The 18,851-nt window shown below is 43.8% G+C and overlaps 1 protein-coding gene across 4 annotated transcripts in view; it reads left to right on the top strand.

The window, feature by feature from the left end:
- Positions 1-16,204, top strand: part of RIN2 (Ras and Rab interactor 2) — a 123,246-nt gene extending 107,042 nt beyond the window's left edge. For 3 of the 4 annotated variants that reach the window (XM_017512658.2, XM_017512662.2, XM_017512661.2), the window contains 4 exons: positions 3,262-3,567; positions 5,380-5,511; positions 10,789-10,952; positions 14,723-15,461. In XM_017512658.2, coding sequence (XP_017368147.1) covers positions 3,262-3,567; positions 5,380-5,511; positions 10,789-10,952; positions 14,723-15,046 — 926 coding nt within the window. In that variant the 3' untranslated portion in view covers positions 15,047-15,461. Of the gene's footprint in view, positions 1-3,261; positions 3,568-5,379; positions 5,512-10,788; positions 10,953-14,722 lie in introns of all 4 variants that reach the window. The other variant, XM_017512654.2, reaches the window with a different exon arrangement.
- Positions 16,205-18,851: the final 2,647 nt, after the last annotated feature.

Below are 18,851 nucleotides of genomic sequence, written 5' to 3'. Positions count from 1 at the left end.
TTGCTGAAGATAAATATACCTTCTTCAATATGTACTGATGATTTGTTATTTCCATAATCCAAAATGAGTTTTATTATATCCTAACCTCTTTATGTTATATACATTTATTGAGGTTTAACTTACATCCATAAAGTGTGTACATCTTAAGTGCTCATCTCAACAAAATTTTACACACATGCACACCCATGTGGACACAACCCAGATCCAGGTACAGAACATCTCCGACCCCTGGTGTCCTGTCCCAGCCCAGGTCATCCTCCCCAAGGGTGACGGCCATCTGACTTCTGTCACCACAGGTTAGTTTTGCCTGCTTTTGAACTTAATATAGATGAAATGCTGTAGGAGATGCTCTTGTGTCTGGCTTCTTTCACACAGCATTGTGTCCATGAGATTCATCCATGTTGCTCTGGAGCAGTAATGTGAGCTTTTTCATTGAATAAATACATTCCATTGTCTGAATTTCATTGTAGTATTCCATTGAATGAATATATCCAATGTTTTCATTCTGTCCAAATGGGCCTTTGGGTTATTTCCAACTTGGGGCTATTATAAATAACACTACTATGGACAGTCATGTACACTTCTAATTAATGATTAATATGGCCTTTGTCCTCCTGTGATGACCCTATTTTAACCAAGTTGCGGTCACTTATAACCATGAATGTAGCTTTCAAAATGTTTGGATAAGAGGAATAAAGTGGCGAGTATTTATAAAGTGACTTGAACTTTACAATTAAAAGATCATTTACTTTGAAAAGCTGTATAAATGGTTATTTAAAATAGCTATGTGGCTTCTATCAAGCGATAAGTCATCTCTGAGCTTCAGTTTCCCCATCTGTTAAATGGATATAATAATAATATTGTGCAAAAATAATACAATTGTTTCAAGGATTAGGTGATAGTGAAGTAAAGCACTTAGATGGACCCTGGCCATCTGAATGCTCAATATTAATTGCTGTTATTAATTTTTTATCATAATGATGATATAGGGTAAAGTCAAAGATGGTATAAAGTTGCACGAGCATATAACACAAAGCAACCAGCGTAAACCAAGTGATTTTTTTAAATGCCAGACATAAGTTGTTCTGCTTTTCTTCCTACTTTATAACCTCTTTCCCATCAACGTTGATTCCTATAGTTAAATAAACCTGTATTTAAACAAAGAGATCTCCTGGATAAGATGGAGGAGGAAGAAAAAAGAAAAAAAAAACTTGGGCTGGGGAATCTGATGATTGTTGGGTCAGCATTAACTTTTGGCCTCAGTTTTAACCTTGGGGGACTGTTTTCATTGTTTGTACCTCTGCCTTAGATTCTCTTTCCTGGCCTTCTAATAATAGGTAATCATTTGAATTTAATCTGATCTGATCCAGTGTCAGGAATTCCAAAGGCCAGAGAGACAACTATTTCTTTTCCTTTTTTCTTTGGAGACAGAGTCTTATTCTGTCACCCAGGCTGGAGTGCAGTGGCAGGATGTTGGCTCACTGCAACCTCTGCCTCGAGGGTTCAATCAATTCTCATGCTTCAGCCTCCAGTGAAGCTGGGATTGTAGGCGTGCACTACCAGGCCAAGCTAATGTTTTGTATTTTTAGTAGAGACGGGGTTTCACTCCGTTGGCCAGGCTGGTCTTGAACTCCTGGCCTCAAGTTATTTGCCCACCCCAGCCTCCCAAAGTGCTGGGATTGCAGGCATGAGCCGCCATGCCTGGTCTAACTTATTTCTAATCTTACATGTTCCATTGGCTTCCCACATGGAATCACATTAAGGTGCTATCATTTTAAAGTGTGGATGCTGCAGCAGAACCCAGGTGGCTTTGATGAGAATGTGCAAACATGTAAGATTAAAAAGCTGCTATTGACAAAGCAGTGGAGTTATTATTATATAAATAGTCTTCAGCCGCGTCTTTGGATTTATGGTACTGGTCATTTCAGTATTAGTCAAGAAAGCTACTCCACTGGGCAATCATTCAAAGAAGGAGGGAAGAATGCCTCCTACACCCAAAGGTGTTTCCTAACTCGAAACAGAAACACATTTCATACATTTTTAACTTTTAATTTTGAAATCATTTCAGACTTCCAGGAAAGTTGCAAAAATAGCACAAAGAAACATCTACTCTTCACCCAGATTCCCAAATGTGAGCACTTTGCCATATCTGCCTCATTCTTCTTTCTCTCTGTTCACACCCACACGCATACACATACATGCACACAAATACATGTACACACACTCTGTCATTTTTTCTGAACCACTTAAGTTGCAGACATTGTATCCTTTTACCCCTAAATACTTCAATGCATATTTCCTAAAAACAAGGCTATTCTGTTTAATACCTACAGTATAATTATCAGACCTAGAAAATTAATACTGATGCCCTCTTAGCAATATTACCTAATCTGCAGGCTGTGTTCAATGGCCGACTAATGTCCTTTATAGCAAATGAAGAATTTTTTTAGTCCAGAATCTAAGATCACATATTATATGCATTATATTTAGGTGAATCTATTTCCTCAGAAAATAATCTTTCTTTTTTTTTTTTTTTTGGAGACAGAATCTTACTCTGTCATCCAAGCCGGAGTGCAGTGGTGCAATCTTGGCTCACACTGCAACCTCTCTACCTCCTGGGTTCAAACACTTCCCCTGCCTCAGCCTTCTCAGTAGCTGGGACTACAGATGTGCACCACCATGCCCAGCTAACTTTTTTTGTATTCCTAGTAGAGACGGGGTTTCACCATGTTGATCAGGCTGGTCTCCAACTCCTGACCTCAAATAATCCGTCCGCCACAGCCTCCCAAAGTGCTGGGATTACAGATGTGAGCCCCGCGCCTGACCTTCCTCAGAAAATATTCTGAGGGATGTTGAACTCTCCTTATTAGAAAATCCTTCCCTTAAGATAGTATTTTTGCTCTCCTGTTAATTGGATGACCAGTTGAAGGACTAGGTCAAAAGAATGTCTTCTAGCATATTTGCCTGTACTTATGGGAATAGGGCATGAAAGTAATCAAAACAAATATATTTCATTGTGTTGATTATATGCAAGTTAGACATCATTTAGGAAGATTAGGTCTTCCTGGCTTTTCAGAAAAAAAATGTTAGCATGTCAGTCATGGTGCTGCTTGGTGTTGTCTGTTGGTTGGATGTTAAGCTGTACAATTTGTGTGTCCTGCAGCCAATGCCTAGAGGTATAGATGACCCTTCTAAGAAAGCAGATGCTGTGTTTCTTCTTTCTTCAGACAATGGTCATAGCTGCTACACTTTCTTTGGCAGATGTGGTGCTGGAGAAAGCCATGCACAAGTGCATCTTGAAGCCCCTGAAGGGGCACGTGGAGGCCATGCTGAAGGACTTTCACATGGCCGACGGCTCGTGGAAGCAACTCAAGGAGAACCTACAGCTTGTGCGGCAGAGGAATCCGCAGGAGCTGGGGGTCTTCGCCCCAACCCCTGATTTTGTGGATGTAGAGAAAATCAAAGTCAAGTTCATGACCATGCAGAAGATGTATTCCCCGGAAAAGAAGGTCATGCTGCTGCTGCGGGTCTGCAAGCTCATTTACACCGTCATGGAGAACAACTCAGGTGAGGCTGCTGGGAGCCCAGGATCCGTGCCGCTTCCCTTCCGGGCCAGGGACAGACCTGTCTCCTGTCAAGCTTTCTGATTCCCAGTATCTCCTCCCTTTGGTCTGTTGATTTCACCAAGTGGCTTACAAAATTATAAGTGATTCTCTGATATCTGACAAATTAGTCACATGCAGTGGATTAAAATGTAAGCAGATGAGGGCAGCAAGATTTTTGAACCAGGCCAGTTTAATTAAAGATTTAGTTCAGGGTATGGTTACAAATTCAGTCTCTGGAGTCTGAGCTCAAATTTTTCCTCCGAGAAGAAGAAAATTAACGGAGGGACTTTGGCCCTCTTAATCCACCTTGCATGCTGCAGTTTTCTGTGTCTGTAGCCGGATGTGACCCTTTCTTTCATAAGGTGGGGATTAGCCGAGACAGCGCACACATAGCCCCAAGTGCAATGGAAATATCAGCAATTATCATTACAACATTTTGTCCAATGAAGGTTTGTTTCAATGACCTATAGTATGTGAAAGAAACTCAGAGTATTCAGTCATAATGAGGCCTCATTAGAGCCATTTCATTGGCTCGCCCTTCTTTGCTACAAGCTGAAGCAATATAATTGAAATTCTCCAAAGAGTTACAAACTTGGAAAGCCGGCCCTCAGATTTACCCTTGCTGCTTCCTGTAGATGTAGGAGTAACTATGAATCATGGATAGTGATGGAGCCCTGCATTGTCCCAGGTCTTCAGTAAGCTTATTGTAATTCCGAGGACGGTTACAAACTTTCTTCTGAGTGAAACTGCTTAATGGAGAAGCAGCAGAGAGAAAACACAGGCTCTATTAACGACTGCTTGAGTAGACAGGAATGTGTGTGCACTTTGGGAATTGTTGAGTGAAGACATTAAAATATGAGCTCCTGGGCCTGGTAATGATAGGATGTGAACATCGCCTCCTAAGTCTGCAAGCATATTTCACATATTGGAAACATATTTTTTATAGCTCACAGTCATTTCTAAAAAATTCCCCAAATAATATCTGCACGGGATTATGCTCCTCTGAAGCAGTTTCTTGACACTGATATAGACAGGATAATTCTTTGTTGTGGGGGCTGTCCTGCTTCCCGTAGGAAGTTTAACAGCATCCCAGATGTCCTCTGCACACCCACCCTCCAGTTATGTCAATGAAAAATGTCTCCAGACAGTGCCAAATGTCCCCTGGGGGACAAAATCATCTCCAGTTGAGAACCAGTGATGTAAAGAAAACTAGAAGTAAAGGCTAACATTTTTTCCAATATGTTTCTATTAGTCAATGTATATCTTTAACATATACCAAGCTTGCACATTTAAAGAAGTTAGCTGTGTGCTCACATTGAATACAGAGCAAAGTTTGCTTATTTCTGGTTTGAGTTTGGTCTTGTCATTATGTTTGTGAATAATATGCACAGCAAGCAATAGGAAATAAAACACAAAGAATTAGCATAAGTAAATATTTTATAAGTGTTTTATACTGTTTGCTAAAAGTTAAAATATTTTAAAGACTATTCTGTTCTATCACCTAATTTTATACAAATTATAAAACTAGGGAGAAAATCTGTAATGTGTTCAGTGATTCATAGACATTCATTCTGAAACTGTAAGGGCTGGTCTCTAACATTAGCAGCTGGGAGGGTCACAGGCTACACAGGATTTCAGAAACACCCACCTCTGTTTATAAATAATGCAGTTCCCCAGAGTGACTCCTTGGTTTCTAATAAAAGCAGCAAGTAGGATATGAAAGAAAGAAAAGTTGGTAAAAATATTCCATCTCGTTGTTTGTTCCTGCTCTCAGGGAGGATGTATGGCGCTGATGACTTCTTGCCAGTCCTGACCTATGTCATAGCTCAGTGTGACATGCTTGAATTGGACACTGAAATTGAGTACATGATGGAGCTCCTAGACCCATCGCTGTTACATGGAGAAGGTAACTATTTTTGAGAAAAGTTGAAGGAACTGGGTGATATTTTTTTCAACTTTTTTATAATTGAGATGAAATTCATGTCACATAACTATCATTTCATAGTGAACAGCTCAGTGGCATTTGGTATATTCACAATGTCATGCATTCTCCCCCTTTATTTAGCTTCAAACTGTTTTCTTCACCCTATAATAAAACTCTGCACCCATTAAGCAGTTACTTGGGTGCTTTTTTGACATCTTAAATGTTAACTGCATTTTTTTTTAAATTAAAAGAATGTACTAACCTTTTTCTGATTACAAAAGTGATAATACACACTCATGGTAGAAAATTTGGAAAAGTCTGGAAAAAAAATATAACCCCATCTTAACTATAATTCACTAAGATTGCTTAATGGCAATAAAAAAAAATATGTTCAGTAGAATAAATGTCATTAAGAAATGGTTTCTTTGATTCCAAGAGGAAATTATAAACTTTTGTTGAGAATACTTCCATTGCCAGAAAAATAAATAACCTGTTCTTATGTTAGTGAAATGGATAAAAGTTTGGCCTTGTTTTCATTTTTTAAAATTTTATTTTCAAGATGAAAACAGTATTAATTTTTTTCCAGTTTTCTTTTTAAAGTATCTGCCCATTTTTACAATAAAAATACAGGGGTGTGGAATCTGTGCAGTTTGCTTTCAATTTATCATCTTGGCAGTTCGGGTTCCTTCTCTTGTGTCTGCCTAACCCCAACGTGTCTTAGCAGAAATTCCTTCTCCTTACACATGCCTTAGGTATTTTGCCATGGAAATGATTAGAATGTTTGGCACGGTAGTGCACAGCCTTGAAAAGCAGAAATAACTGGGACTGTATGTGAGCTTGTCTTTTTAAAGGAGGACAAATCAAGGCCTGTGCACCGTGAATCCTCTTAATCCATTTTTATGTATCCAGATAAAAGCCCAGACAGGCCCTGGGGGAGATTTTTATGTATTCTTTCCTCCGGTGAGTTTCAGTCTGGGCTTGAGTGGAAAGGTCCATCTCCGACAGGATTCCCTAAGGAATGTGTCATCCCAGCATTTTCCCTGGAGGGAATGAAATGCATTTTTATCACCCCCAGAATGTGCCCCTTAGTCTCCTCAGTCCTGTAATGTGAATTCCCCAGGCCTTGGTTTTCCTGTCCGAGGGACTGCCCTCCCTGGAGCCCTGAATTTGCCCTTCCCACGTGGCCTAGGTAGTGCTGACTCAGGAGGAGGGATCTCTCTCCTCCCGTCCCTAACCCCAGGCAGGTATGAATGGGCCTCTTTCATGCTTTCACCCTTTAGCTTCTTCTGTCTCCTCATTAATATTCCGGACCCTGCAACCAGACACTTCTCGATGAGCCTTGAGGCTCTCCCTGGAGCTTTTCTTGCCTGCTCTGCCCTGGGATTAGACAGGACAAGGCCAAACATGTGGTTTTGCCCAGGGACCAAGAGAAGCGTGTTAGTCTAACACGGCATGCTTTCCTTCCTTCCACTGGAATATTTGTTATTAATACAGTTTGAGGTTTGGTTATTCTTTTTCAAGCTTCAATCATGTTTAATTACAGTAATAAGTATACAGAGCTCTTAGGGCTTTGGGGAAAAAGACATGCCAATTTCACTTAGAAAGTCACGATTCCATTGCTGACAGTGTGCACTCAGGACAAACATTTGCTTATATCTTGTGGCCCAAGGATAGATACCTCCTGCCCCTTTCTCAGATGGGCCCCCGGCAAGGTCCTGTGTTGATAACTGATGGGATAGGTGGCTGTCATCTCCCCACAAATCCCACAAGATAGACAAGGGCACAGCTAGTGAGGACACAAAGCGGCTGATGAGCTCGCACTTGAACTAGAGCCTGCTTCCACTTAACCGTGTCTGGGACTTCTTGGCTTCCTTCCTTGGGAGAGCAGGCGGCCTAGTCGGGTTGGCTGTGATCACAGACCAGGCCTGCACGGCATCGAACTGAAGCTGTGCATCCTGGGAGGAAGAGGTTACTGAGCAGTGGCAGCAATACAGATGGGACTTTTCCATGCCTGCCCAAAGTCCTCTTTGGTTTGTGGGGTAGCAGCCACGTCTCTTTTCTGCTGTTTAAGTAGGTATTCTCATTTGCCAAAAAGGCGTCACAGAATCCCTTAGAAGTGCACAGCTCTTGTGGTAGGGCTAAAGTTTTGCTGAAATTTAAAACCTTCTCTAATTGCATCCACATGTTTCAAAGTGTGGTCAGTTTTGTGTTTCCAGCATTTTGAGTTTTCTCCTTAGTGTCCTGAACAGATGAGAGCTAGAGAGTCTAACATGTGAAGTCCAAGGGAGCCCCCCTCCACCCCTACAAAGATTCTAACAGTCTTCCAAGTCCTGTTGCTCAAATCTTGACCCCTCCACACAGCCTTTCCTGAATGTGTTTATATTGATTTCTCCTGAAATTCTCTGTATAGCATCTGTATTCTGGATTACTGAGTTTCACACACAGTCACATGCTGATTTGTTTGTGGGGCAAATATTTGGTAAAGCTCAACAATTCAGGCCAGGCAAGGTGGCTCACACCTGTAATCTCAGCACTTTGAGGGGCCAAGGCAGGTGGGTCACTTGAGGTCGAGCGTTCGAGACCAGCCTGATCAACATGGAGAAACCCTGTCTCTACTAAAAATACAAAATTTACCGGGCACGGTGGCGCATGCTTGTAGTCCCCGCCACTTAGGAGGCTGAGGCAGGAGAATCGCTTGAACCCGGGAGGCAGAGGTTGCTGTGAGCCGGGATCGTGCCTTCCCACTCCATCCTGGGCAACAAGAGCGAAATTCTGTCTAAAAAAAAAACAAAAAAGAAAGATCAAGAATTCAAAACTCTTAACTAGGGCAATTATACTGTAGGTGGCAAGGTCTGGAAAACCCTTCACATCACTCTACACAAAAAGCTTGACATGTGATCAATGGAAAGTGCATGGCTCAGGACGACCCAGATTATGCTGCAGGAAGAAATAACCTCAAGTTTTCATCCACAACCTTAAAACAACAAGGGTGCTTTTCTTTCTCGAGTTCACATCCAGCGCAAGTTTGCAGGGTGTGCGGCTCCTGATCCACATGAAGGGGACAGTTGCCATCTTGCATGTTGCTACTTGTTGACCAGAGAGAGGCTTCCACGGGGTCTCACATAAACAGTCAACGGTGACACTTCTGCGCAAAACTCCTTTTACCAAACTGACTTATGATCCCTGCAGGAATAAATTGCCAGTGTTTTTTTTAGCAAAAGACACATTCATAAACTTCTGGAGAGTGGGGACTCTGATTCTACTTCTTACAAACCTATTTCTCCCCTGTAGCTCGCTGTGGCTCACAGTAGAGATTCGATGGGTATTCTGACAAAGAATGTCTGTAAATCTAAAATGTGCTGTGCCCAATTAGGGAATTTTAAATAAACATTCAGGGCGACACCTAGTGGCTGTTCAGCACAGAGACCATAAATTCCTCCCCAGGCACCTAATTATGTTAGGACAAAACATAATTATTCATATGAACGAATACATACACATCTCACAGTGTCGTCAGCCCTTTTACACTCCTCAAGAACATAAGAGATCATTCCTAAAGCAGCATCACCGGAACATCATTTTCCTGTAAATTATTTTATCCTAGATGGCAGATGTTATGTCAGTAAGGGGTAAGGAAGGGAATCAGGGGATAGAAATTATGTTTGAAATATTCACACTTTTGTGGACAGTTCTTTCAAAGTGTATAATTTACTTAAAATTCAGAAAATATGCATTTAATATTTGTTGTTGTTGTTGTTGTTTGTGACGTAGTCTCGCTCTGTCGCCAGGCTGGAACTGTTTGTAACGTAGTCTTGCTCTGTCGCCAGGCTGGAACGCAATGGCTTGATCTCAGCTCACTGCAACTTCCATCTCTCAGGTTCAAGCGATTCTCCTGCTTCAGCCTCCCGAGTAGCTGGGATTACAGGCGCCCGCCACCACACCCAGCTAATTTTTGTATTTTTAGTAGAGACGGGGTTTCACCATGTTGGTCAGGCTGGTCTTGAACTCCTGACCTCGTGATCTGCCCGCCTCGGTCTCCCAAAGTGGCTGGGATTGCAGGCATGAGCCACTGCGCCTGGCCATGTTTTTCTTTTTTACTTTTTTTTTTTTTTTTAAACAAAACTCTTTTTTTTGAGACAGAGTCTCGCTGTGTCGCCAGGTGCCAGGCTGGAGTGCAGTGGCACGATCTCGGCTCACTGCAACCTCTGCCTCCCGGGTTCAAGCAATTCTCCTGCCTCAGCCTCCTGAGTAGCTGGGACTACAGGTGCACACCACCACACCCAGCTAATTTTTGTATTTTTAGTAGAGACGGGGTTTCACCATGTTGACCAGGACGGTCTTGATCTCTTGACCTCAGGATCTGCCCACCTTGGCCTCCCAAAGTGCTGGGATTACAGGTGTGAGCCACCACGCCCGGCCAACAAAATTCTTGTTTATCAGAAATAGAAAATATCAATTTCTAAAAGAGAAAGCCAAGGGCAGGTGTTGCCAGGAGTCTGTGGACTGATGGAGGTGATTCTCGCCTTGGATTGTCTCACAAGCCTGACTTTCTCCCCACCTTGCTATCAGGACTTAATACCCCAACTATGCCTGGCAAACATTTTTCACAATTGCACTGTAATAATTTTGGCCAAGAAAGGTGGCTCATGCCTGTAATCCCAGCACTTTGAGAGGCTGGGACAGGTGGATCAGTTGAGGCCAGGGTTCGAGACCAGCCTGACCAATATGGTAAAACCCTGTCTCTAGGAAAAATACAAAAATTAGGCAGGGGTGGTGGCACATGCCTGTAATCCCGGCTACTCAGGGGAGGATCGCTTGAACTTGGGAGGCGGAGGTTGCAGTGAGCTGAGATTTTGCCACTGCACTCCAACTTGGATGACAAAGCAAAAAGCAAGACTCCCTCTCAAAAACAAAACAAAACAAACGAACAAATGCTTTAGAGGTTTGGTCAGTCTCACGCACTAGAATGGAAATCCCATCAGTGACAACAGGAACCTTGTGAGGCTGGCTTGTCTGTGCTCCTCTGGCCCCTCCCAGGCCTGGGTGGCTCCATAAATCTCTGCGGGATGGCTGTGTGAAGGGCCAGTTGGAGGAGTGAATGGTATGCTCTTGGACATGTGCTTCTGTGATCCCACAAGGAAATGCATGTAGAAGAAATAATAAAAACACAAAACATGCCCTCTAACGCTGGCATCCCCTGTTAAAAACCCAAGAGCGGAGGCTGGCACTGGGAGGACCCACTCTTTCTGCTCTTTTCAGGAGGCTATTACTTGACAAGTGCATACGGAGCACTTTCCCTGATAAAGAATTTCCAAGAAGAACAAGCAGCACGACTGCTCAGCTCGGAGACCAGAGACACCCTGAGGCAGTGGCACAAACGGAGAACCACCAACCGGACCATCCCCTCTGTGGACGACTTCCAGGTGCGCAGCTGGCCACCCCTTTGCTTCCTTCGTCCTCCAGGAATGCAGAGCTGGCTAACCCAGTGCACCCCAGCTCAGAGTTCCCCACTGTGTTGAATTATTTGTCAGGAAAGGGATATCTCAAACCACCCTCTGGCCTTGTTACACTGCTCTGTTTTCTTTACATTTATATATGCATGGGATATTTGGCCCAAGTTTTGCTGTCCTTAAGAAAACCAAATTGCATGAAGGCAGGATTTCTGCCAAAACAAGCAGGCAAGTCAAAAAGGAGGAGGAAGCGCTTGGCATAGGCATTGGAGATTTTGTTTCATCAGGAAACAGCCGCTGTGTTACGCGATGCAATTGGCCTAGTTTCTCTTTGAGAAGAGGGAGAAGATGTGATGTCTGTCCTCCTCTCCTTCCCTTTTCTCTTGCCCACTCTCCAAAACAGAAGACCCCAGGATCTCAGCAGCAGTTTGCAGCCCAGAGTGACTGGGAGAGCATCTGAGCGAGTCCTGCTCAGGTTCCCTGACAGGGCTTTTCCTGAACATGAGCTGCTGCTTGGGAATGTGGGATTCCCAATGGGCTTGTTTCTTATAAAGTAGAGGTGGGTTAGGGCTATAGAAATCTTTACCCAAGGCCAGGCATCAGGGCTCATGCCTGTAATCCTAGCACTTTGGGAGGCCAAGGCGGGCGGATCACTTGAGGTCAGGAGTTCAAGACCAGCCTGGCCACATGGTGAAACCCTGTCTCTACTAAAAAATATAAAAATTAGCTGGGTGTAATGGCAGGCATCTGTAATCCCAGCTACTCAGGAGGCTGAGGCAAGAGAATCGCTTGAACCCAGGAGGCGGAGGTTGCAGTGAGCCGAGATCATGCCACTGTACTCCAGCCTGGGTGACAGAGTGAGATTTCATCTCAAAAAATAAAAACAACAACAACAACAAAGGAAATCCTTACCCAACACAATAATTCCTGATTCATTCATTGTCTGGGAAATAATGAGTGAGTTGCCAAATGTCTTCAAATAATATTTTGAAGGTTTTTAATTAAATGATAAAACCTGCCTGTCCTTTGTTTATGTGTTCCCCATGATGAGTTTCCAAGCAGGGAGGGATCTGGAAAGCAGGACAGATTTGTCTACATGTCCACATTCACCTGCCTTGCCTTTTTTTTTTTTTTTTTTTTTTTTTTTTTTTTTATGATGGAGTCGTCTCCCTCCGTCACCCAGGCTGGAGTGCAATGGCACAATCTCTGCTCACTGCAACCTCTGCCTCCCAGGTTCAAATGATTCTCCTGCCTCAGCCTCCGGAGTAGCTGGGACTACAGGTGCTTGCTACCATGCCCAGCTAATTTTTTTTTTATATTTTTTGTAGAGATGGTTTTTTACCGTGGTGGCTAGGCTGGACTCAAACTCCTGGCCTCAACTGATCCACCCACCTCGGCTTCCCAAAATGCTGGGATTACATGCGTGAGCCACCGTGCCTGGCCATATTTTTAATAAGAGCTCTGAAAATAGAGGGTCAGATGAGGTGGCTCACACCTGTAATCCCAGCACCTTAGAGGCTGAGGCAGGAGAATCACTCGAGGCCAGGAGCTGGAAACCAGCCTGGGCAACAAATGAGACCCCGCTCTACAAAACACAACACAAAATGTCAAGTTAGCCAGGCGTGGTGGTGGTCACCTGTAGTCCCAGCTACTCAGGCAGCTAAGGTGGGAGGATCACTTGAGCTGAGGAGTTTGAGGCTACGGTGAGCCATGATCACACCACTGCACTCCAGCCTGGGCAACAGAATGAGACCCTGTCTCAAAAACAAAAAAAAGACAAGTCGATCTTTGCAAGCCAAGATCAGCGCATTCTTCGCCAAGATTGCAGTATTCTCGGAAATTCCTTCTCAAGCACATAAACCTAAAGAGTGAGAACGCATGTGCTGTACACTCCCCACCCTGTTGCACTGTTTAAGAAGGTCCCCATGCCACTCAGCACATGCAGACCCCTGGGGTGCCATCATAGAACCATCCAGGGAGGGGCTGCCTGAGGCAGAACAGAGGAAGTGAGGAAAGTTCGTTGTTCCCTCCCCCACCTGCCAACACACCCTTCCTCCTCCACCTCTTCACCTGGAGCCCCCAGACACCATGGAGCTGCTGCTTCTGCAGCCACTCCCTCCTGCCCTCATTGACCCTGCTCACCTTGGAGGCGCACACCTTCTCAGAACGTAACCAAAGAGGGACATGCTCAGCATTCAGCTCAGGGGTCAAAGCAAAACCTCAGACCCAAGCTCCATCTGAAATCCCTAAATCAGAGGTCAAAGGCACAAAGGTCTTCTCACATGGGAAGAAAAAGTACACCTTAGCGGTAAAGGTGGTAGGGCTGACCCTGCCACGTCCTAGCTGTGTGGCTTTAGGCACGTTACTTAGCCTCTCTGTGTCTCAGTTTCTTCACTGGTCAAAGAGGGATCATGTAGACCCTGTCTCTAAGGAAAAAAATGTTTTAAGGGTGTCAGTGTCACTCTGGGTGCTTCCCACTAGCTCACCTCTCTTGCAAAGTGACTGGGCTAGCAGAAGTCCCCACGGAAGCAGATATAAAACATATCAGATACATGTGCAGAGCTCACCATCCTTCCCCAAACTTTCCCTTCTATTATCCCAGGAAACCCTCGTGGTGACCATGCAGGCACCTGGACAGAGAGCCCTCCTTCCCTTCACTGCTGATCAGGGTTGCCAGATTTAGAAGAAGAAAATGTATTTGTTTTCTAGATACAACTCAAATGTAACTGGGTGTTCAAAATTTCATCTGATAACTCCACTCTTAAGGAAACAGAAACAAAGTTATCTGGGGTCCCAAAACCTAAGAGAACCCAGTGTGAGTTTAAGATTCTTTATGCCTGGTCTGGGCTTTGTATCTTGTAAGATCACAGGTTTACATATTTCATGATAGCATGTGGCTGGCACGATTGCAGCGCCTGAGCCTGCAAATGTCTTTGTTTAATTCCTTGCAGCCCCACCTTGCACGTAATCAGCTCCATCTGCAAAGTATTTGGCAGAATCAACATTCTTCTCCTGACTTTTTCCACATTGTGTCCAGAGCCACTAGGAGCCTTGTATTAGATTGAATCACATGAAATTACCATTTAAGGGAGATAAAAAATAGTCAAATGTCAGCGCTTTTTTTGTGTGTGTGATTCAACCTAAATTATTGCCCTTGTCTAGGATTATTTTTAAAGTATGTTAAAAGTGAGAACAAGCCGGGTGCAGTGGTATGCACCTGCAGATTTAGCTACTCAGGAGGCCGAGGCAGGAAGATCACTTGAGTACAGCCTGGGCAACATAGTGAGATCCCATCTCTTAAAAGGAAAAGAAAAAAACAAAAAGTGAGCACAGTGTGTGCTGTTGTGTCGATGTTTTAAATCTCTTTCTCCTGACTTCCTTCATACTCTTGTGCTATTTGGTTTATTTTTCAGGCTGGGAAGAAGCCCAGCATTGGATGTGGTTCACATTCTTAAGCAGGGGTTTCTTAGCCAGGCTTTATGAGGGATATGGAAAGATCAGAACCAGGCCTGCATGGACTTCTGGCTTCTTATAGTTGCAGTGAATCATGTAGTTATCCTTGCCGCTGTCCAAAGTCAGATAGCCTCTTTGCTTGCCATCCAAAGCCTCATGGCCTGACATCAGACATTATGACGGGACAGGGTCTGGAAGTGGCTCACAGTTACCCCCTCCCCTGGTCTCCCATCATGCTCACCGTCTAGTTTTCTCTTCTGACTGTCTCAACATTCTTCTTACACCTGCAGAATTACCTCCGAGTTGCATTCCAGGAGGTCAACAGTGGCTGCACAGGAAAGACCCTCCTTGTGAAACCTTATATCACCACCGAGGATGTGTGTCAGATCTGCGCTGAGAAGTTCAAGGTGGGGGACCCTGAGGAGTACAGCCTCTTTCTCTTCGTTGACGAGACATGGCAGCAGCTGGCAGAGGACACTTACCCTCAAAAAATCAAGGCAGAGCTGCACAGCCGACCTCAGCCCCACATCTTCCACTTTGTCTACAAACGCATCAAGAACGATCCTTACGGTGTCATTTTCCAGAACAGGGAAGAAGACCTCACCACCTCCTAGAAGACAGGTGGGACTTCCTAGTGGTGCATCCAAAGGGGAGCTGGAAGCCTTGCCTTCCGGCTTCTATGTGCTTGAGCTTGAAAAGCAGTCACCTCCTCGGGGACCCCTCAGTTTAGTGACTAAGCCATCCATAGGCCAACTGGGCCAAGGGCAACTTTAGCCATGCAAGGTAGCTGAGGTTCGTGAAACAGTAGGAGTCTCTTTTGGCAATGGAGAATTGCATTTGATGGTTCAAGTGTCCTGAGATTGTTTGCTGCCTACCCCCAGTCAGGTTCTAGGTTGGCTTACATGTATGTAGATGTGCAGAAGAAACACTTAAGGCACAAGCTCTTTTGAATTCAACAGCAGGTGTTTGACAAGACTGTCCGATGCAGCGCGTCAGGTGATCCTCACTCCTGTGGATGGCTTCATCTCTTCCTTCCTTCCTTCCTTTTTCCTTTTTTTTTTTTTACAAAGAGCCTTCATGTTTTTATATATTTCATAGAAATTTTTATAGCAGTTGCAGGTAAACTGTCAGGATTGGTTTTTAAAATATTTTTGTAACTTTAAAATATTCTATAATTATGCATGTGATTTTAACATTTAATATTCAAAAATAAATCTCTTGCTGGATTTGAGAGTATTGCATTTTAAAAGTCTCTCTTCTGTAACTGGATGTTTTGGCAACTTTGTGGGGAGAGACAGCTGGATTTCTTAAAGCCATGTATTCCTGACACTGGCCACAGAATGCCTTTGGAAATCGGATGTACTGTTACCTTGTTCACGTTTAGTGGTGTTTTGCTCTTTTGTTTTTTAAACAAATGATACTGAGAATAAGGAGAGAAACGAATGTAGAGAGAGGTAGAGAGAGAATCACGGACTCTAACAAAGGACTGAGGAGTGCAGTCTGCTGGTTCAGGCTCTTCGAAAGATGTGGAAAAAGAGATAGAACGAACCACCTATGCTTAAAATACTGTAAATATGCAATGAGGTTTGGCAAAATCTACTCCGTGTGTGATTTGCTTTTAGAAACAATTTTGAAAGCCCCCTGAGGAAAATAAAAATCGGGACTCCACGTTTGGATCCCTTTCCACGAACACCCGCTTCATTGAAGCTGTTTTTCTCTCTCCTGGAGTTCCCCTCTGGGGTCCCCTTCCACACTCCCTCGTGGAAGCCTGCCTTCCCCTCCTAAACTCCATCCCTCTCTATTCCCTTCCACTCCGTGTGGAGCTGCTTTTCTCTCCTGGATTGTATCTTTCTGGATTCTCTCACTCAGTGTGAGAGTTCGCTGTTTCTTTCTCTCTCCTTCTCCTGTTTGTCTCTCTCTTTAAATAAATCACTTCCTACAAACAAACAAACAAAAAATCAAGTAGAATACCTTTTCTCCCCTTTCCAGAGAAATTAAAACTAACAGCATCAAACTATTGGGACCCGAAACCAAGTAATGTATAATGTGGCTTTTGTGGAGTTAAATAAGATGCTGCACAATGGAGAAAAAATTTGGAAATACACACACACAAAACTACATTATCAGAATCTACAGTGAAATTAAACTTACGTTAAATAAAACCAGTTTGCAGGTGCACAAACGATGAGGGTCTTGTATCCATGTAACACAGGTAGTTACAAAAGCACGCCATTGTACTGTGTAAAGATGCATAGTCATCTAATTTGGTTGGCTTTGTACCTTGTACTTTTTTTAGCCTTGGCTTTTGTTGAACTAGAACCCTCAGCATATACTGTGTTGTACTTCCTTTTGTAAATGATTTTTTTTAATGGAATTTTGCACATAATACATTGTAATACTGTATGATAATCATGTGTGAAAATAATTTTTGAAATGTCCTTTGGTTGTCTTTTCTTTTTTCCTTTAGAGTAGGAATATATTCATGCACCGCACAGGGTCGTGGACAGATGAAATCCAAGCCAGGATTTGTGGTTAGAAGATCTATTCAGGGTGTAAGCAGAAAAGCTCACGTTTCTCAGAAGCTCCTTTTTTTTTTTTTTTTTTTTTTTGAGACGGAGTTTCGCTCTTGTTACCCAGGCTGGAGTACAATGGTGCGATCTTGGCTCACCGCAACCTCCGCCTCCTGGGTTCAGGCAATTCTCCTCTCAGAAGCTCCTTCTGACAAAGGGCAAAAGTTAAGGAGCAGGAGGAAAAGATCATCTTCCCACCTGAGAATGTTTCCATGGTTTTCTGGTACAGTACTTGGCTTAGTTGGACCTGGAGCAAATCACAGGTAATTGAACAAGGAGTTAACCGGGGCCCTGCAGACAGCCCCGCCCTGTCCTCATACCACCTCTGTAATGCCCTGGCTGACAGGTCAGTGCTGTTTCAGAATTGACAGAACAGAGGCTCAGTCTCCTCGCTGCTATACTCCCCATGCTTGGAATGGTGCCTGGCATATATTAATAGTAAGTGCTTAATAAATCCTTGTTAACTGAAGGAAGGAAAACACAAGTTTAGAAGGGTTTCTAACTCATCAGTGGGAGAGATCCCTAAAGATTAGAACGGGGACTGAATGGGCTGCTTGCTTTCGATGTTTACAATGAACTCAAAGATGACAGCTCAGTCCATATGGTTGCCCTTCCCACTCTTCAAACTAGGATCATCAGGCTTTGTTTTAAAGCAGGTCACAGCCTTTGGATGCGAGGCAGCCTGTGCAGCTTTTCGCGGGATGAGAGCAAGCCCAGAAAAGGAAAAGGTAGCGTGGGCAGAAAGCAACATCACAAGACAGTCCCTGGTTTTGTCGTTGGGCAATGCTTCCCTGTTAAAATTACAACACAGCATGCGCCTCCACTTTCCCCCCATGCAGGCATTTCTCACTTCCCAAATTGCCAGGAAACAGACTTGGGTGAAGGTTGGAAGGAATAAGAGGAGAGTAAATATACACATGCTGGGTGGAGGAAGAGGAGGATGCATGTCCAAATTTAAAAATATGTTATAGCTAAGGTGGGAGGATCGCTTGAGCCCAGGAGTTGGAGGCTGCAGTGAGCTACGTTCCCACCGCTGCATTGCAGCCTGGATGACAGAGAAACCCTGTCTCCACCCAAAAAAAGTAAAAATAAAAACATGTTATAAAGTTGAATGCTGGCCAAAAGAAGGGATTTTTTTTTTTTAAATGTTGCATGCACTGCCAAATGCTTTCACTCTAGCACCACCCCTCCCCCTGGGACACAGAATAGAAATAGCGACTGTTGAAGTAGTTCATACCATGTGGAAGTTACAACTTCCGATCTATGAGAAAATACAAAGGACAGGAAACCCAAGCATGAATGCTTCCATTCACAAATGCGGTTCCGTCCTCATTGGGCAGCTGTTACCTTCAGCTTCTTTAAGAGACTTGAAATGAGGGAGCACTCCAATCTCTAACAGCATGCCTGGTCATGCCTGGTCACACCTGGTGTGATTAAATTCTTCCATTTAAAAGTAGAGTTTGCCTGAATTCTGAGGCTCTATATAAAACACTTAGAATATGATTACACTAATGAATCTGAGTATTTCCTTTGACTGCACACATTAGAACTGCTATAGCCAGCTCTCATTTCTCACTGCTGGGGAATGGGGGATGGTCAGATCCTGCCACCTGGGGAGAGGGGTTCAGAACCTGAGGACCAGGGGTGGCCAGGGAGGAGCTCCTTCCTAGACGGTGTGTGCCTCTGTAACCAGCCTTTGGTTTCCTGGGGGAAATACCACTACACCATAATTAGCTCCATTGCTTCCCTTTCTTCTCATTTCCCCAGCATGACTCTGTGGGCTGGGTTTTTCGTAAATGCAGTAGGTTCGAGGATGCTCTTACCTCTATTCCAACGCTCGTTGACAAAA

Source organism: Cebus imitator, unplaced genomic scaffold, assembly GCF_001604975.1.
Source record: "Cebus imitator isolate Cc_AM_T3 unplaced genomic scaffold, Cebus_imitator-1.0 Scaffold475, whole genome shotgun sequence".
Lineage (NCBI taxonomy): Eukaryota > Metazoa > Chordata > Mammalia > Primates > Cebidae > Cebus > Cebus imitator.
The sequence above is the reverse complement of the archived record's forward strand: the minus strand, read 5'-3'. Positions and strand labels throughout refer to the sequence as shown.